The sequence below is a fragment of the Oryzias melastigma genome, linkage group LG21 (assembly GCF_002922805.2).
Source record: "Oryzias melastigma strain HK-1 linkage group LG21, ASM292280v2, whole genome shotgun sequence".
Lineage (NCBI taxonomy): Eukaryota > Metazoa > Chordata > Actinopteri > Beloniformes > Adrianichthyidae > Oryzias > Oryzias melastigma.
Genome location: NC_050532.1, coordinates 1,444,069 through 1,445,635, shown reverse-complemented (window position 1 = coordinate 1,445,635; position 1,567 = coordinate 1,444,069). Strand labels below are relative to the sequence as shown.

The 1,567-nt window shown below is 41.0% G+C and overlaps 1 protein-coding gene across 3 annotated transcripts in view; it reads right to left on the bottom strand.

The window, feature by feature from the left end:
• Window positions 1–1,372: 1,372 nt before the first annotated feature.
• kdm6a (lysine (K)-specific demethylase 6A) overlaps window positions 1,373–1,567 on the bottom strand; it is a 30,991-nt gene continuing 30,796 nt past the window's right edge. For all 3 annotated transcript variants that reach the window (XM_024286316.2, XM_036209597.1, XM_036209599.1), the window contains one exon: window positions 1,373–1,456. In XM_024286316.2, the coding sequence (XP_024142084.2) occupies window positions 1,388–1,456 (69 nt within the window). In that variant the 3' untranslated portion in view covers window positions 1,373–1,387. The remainder of the gene's footprint in view (window positions 1,457–1,567) is intronic.

Here is a 1,567-nt window from a genome sequence, read left to right as displayed (position 1 = left end):
TGACACTGGCGTCGGAGCTGGGAGACACAGCAGGTGCAGCGGCGGCCATCTTATTAAAAATCTGTCTGGTGCACCTGGTTTGTGTGGAACTCCACCTCACCAATATAAAAATATTATCAACAGACTGGTTTAAGAGATGTGTGTTGAGCTGCAGGAACCGCTGCACTCAGGAACCCTGAGTTACATGTAATCCAAACCTTAACTATTCCTCTGGACCCATGGAGCAGAGAATAACCTTCAGCACTGGATGCACAAGTTTAGAAAATTACATGCAACTAAACATTTAAAAAATAAAAGAAAAAGAAAGAAAAAAGGCTAGCACCTTGAAACAATGAGTTTTAAACAAGAAAAAATAAGTAGAAACTACTTAGTGGATGTCAAAGTGGATGCTAACAACCAGACGCCAACTTCAGTCATGTTTCAGATGTGATGAATAAATAAATCAATAAAAAAAAGACAAAATGGTATTTTCTAACAATGAACGTGAATCCACCGTGTCTGTAACTTTATTATTGTGATTGTAAGTGAAACATTGGAGCACTGCATATTATGCAGAGCAGCTTGGTACGTGGAGATGACTCTTGGTTTTGTCTGTAAGCAGCAGCTTTATGTTATCTCTGAAGTCTAAAGGTTCTGCTTTGGTTTCTTCACTGATTCCAAAGACACTTTTCAAATACGTCTTTTTTGTCTGCCTTTGTTTAGCTTTAAGTTTTGGGCTAAAAGCTTGGACGACTACCTATTTTGAAAAAAACATTGCTAGCTTCTGGCTTTGGACTAAATTTGTTTTTGGCATAGCTAACTGCCAGCTAGCTTTGTTTTGGACATAGCTAGCCGTCTGCTAGCTTCATTTTTGATATAGCTAGCATCTTGCTAGCTTTGTTTTTGATATAGCTATCGTCCTGCTAGCTTTGTTTTTGATTAAGTTGGTGGTCGGCTAACTTTGCTTTTAACATAGCTAGCAGTCTACTAGCTTAGTCTTTGACATGGCTAGCGGACTGCTAGCTTTGTTTTTGATTAAGTTAGTAGTCTGCTAACTTTGTTTTTAACAGTGAGCCATCTCCTAGTCTTGTTTTTGATATAGCTAGCGGTCTCCTAGATCAGTTTTTAACATAGCCAGCTATCCGCTAGCTTTGTTTTTGACATAGCTAGCAGATAGCTAGCCTTGTTTTTGACATAGCTAGCAGATAGCTAGCCTTGTTTTGGACATAGCTAGCCGTCTGCTAACATTATTTTTGACATAGCTAGCTTTCCTCAAGCTTTGTTTTTGACATAGCCAGCGGTCTGCTAGTATTGCTGCATGCAAATATTGTCCAGTACCAATACTGGCACAGATATATCGCCCATCCCTAGACTATTGTATGTAAATCAGTATGTGGGCGTGGTTCAGTCAGACACTTACTAGTGTGAACTGGTCATAAACCTGCATGAGGTCGCTGATCTTGTACTGCTCCAGCACCACAAAGTTGTCCAGGTTGGCACTGGCCCTGCGCGCGCAGTCCTGGCAGTGAACGATGTACGTCTTCCTGCTGTTGCTCTCACTGGTCACAAAGAGCAGGTCGAACACCTC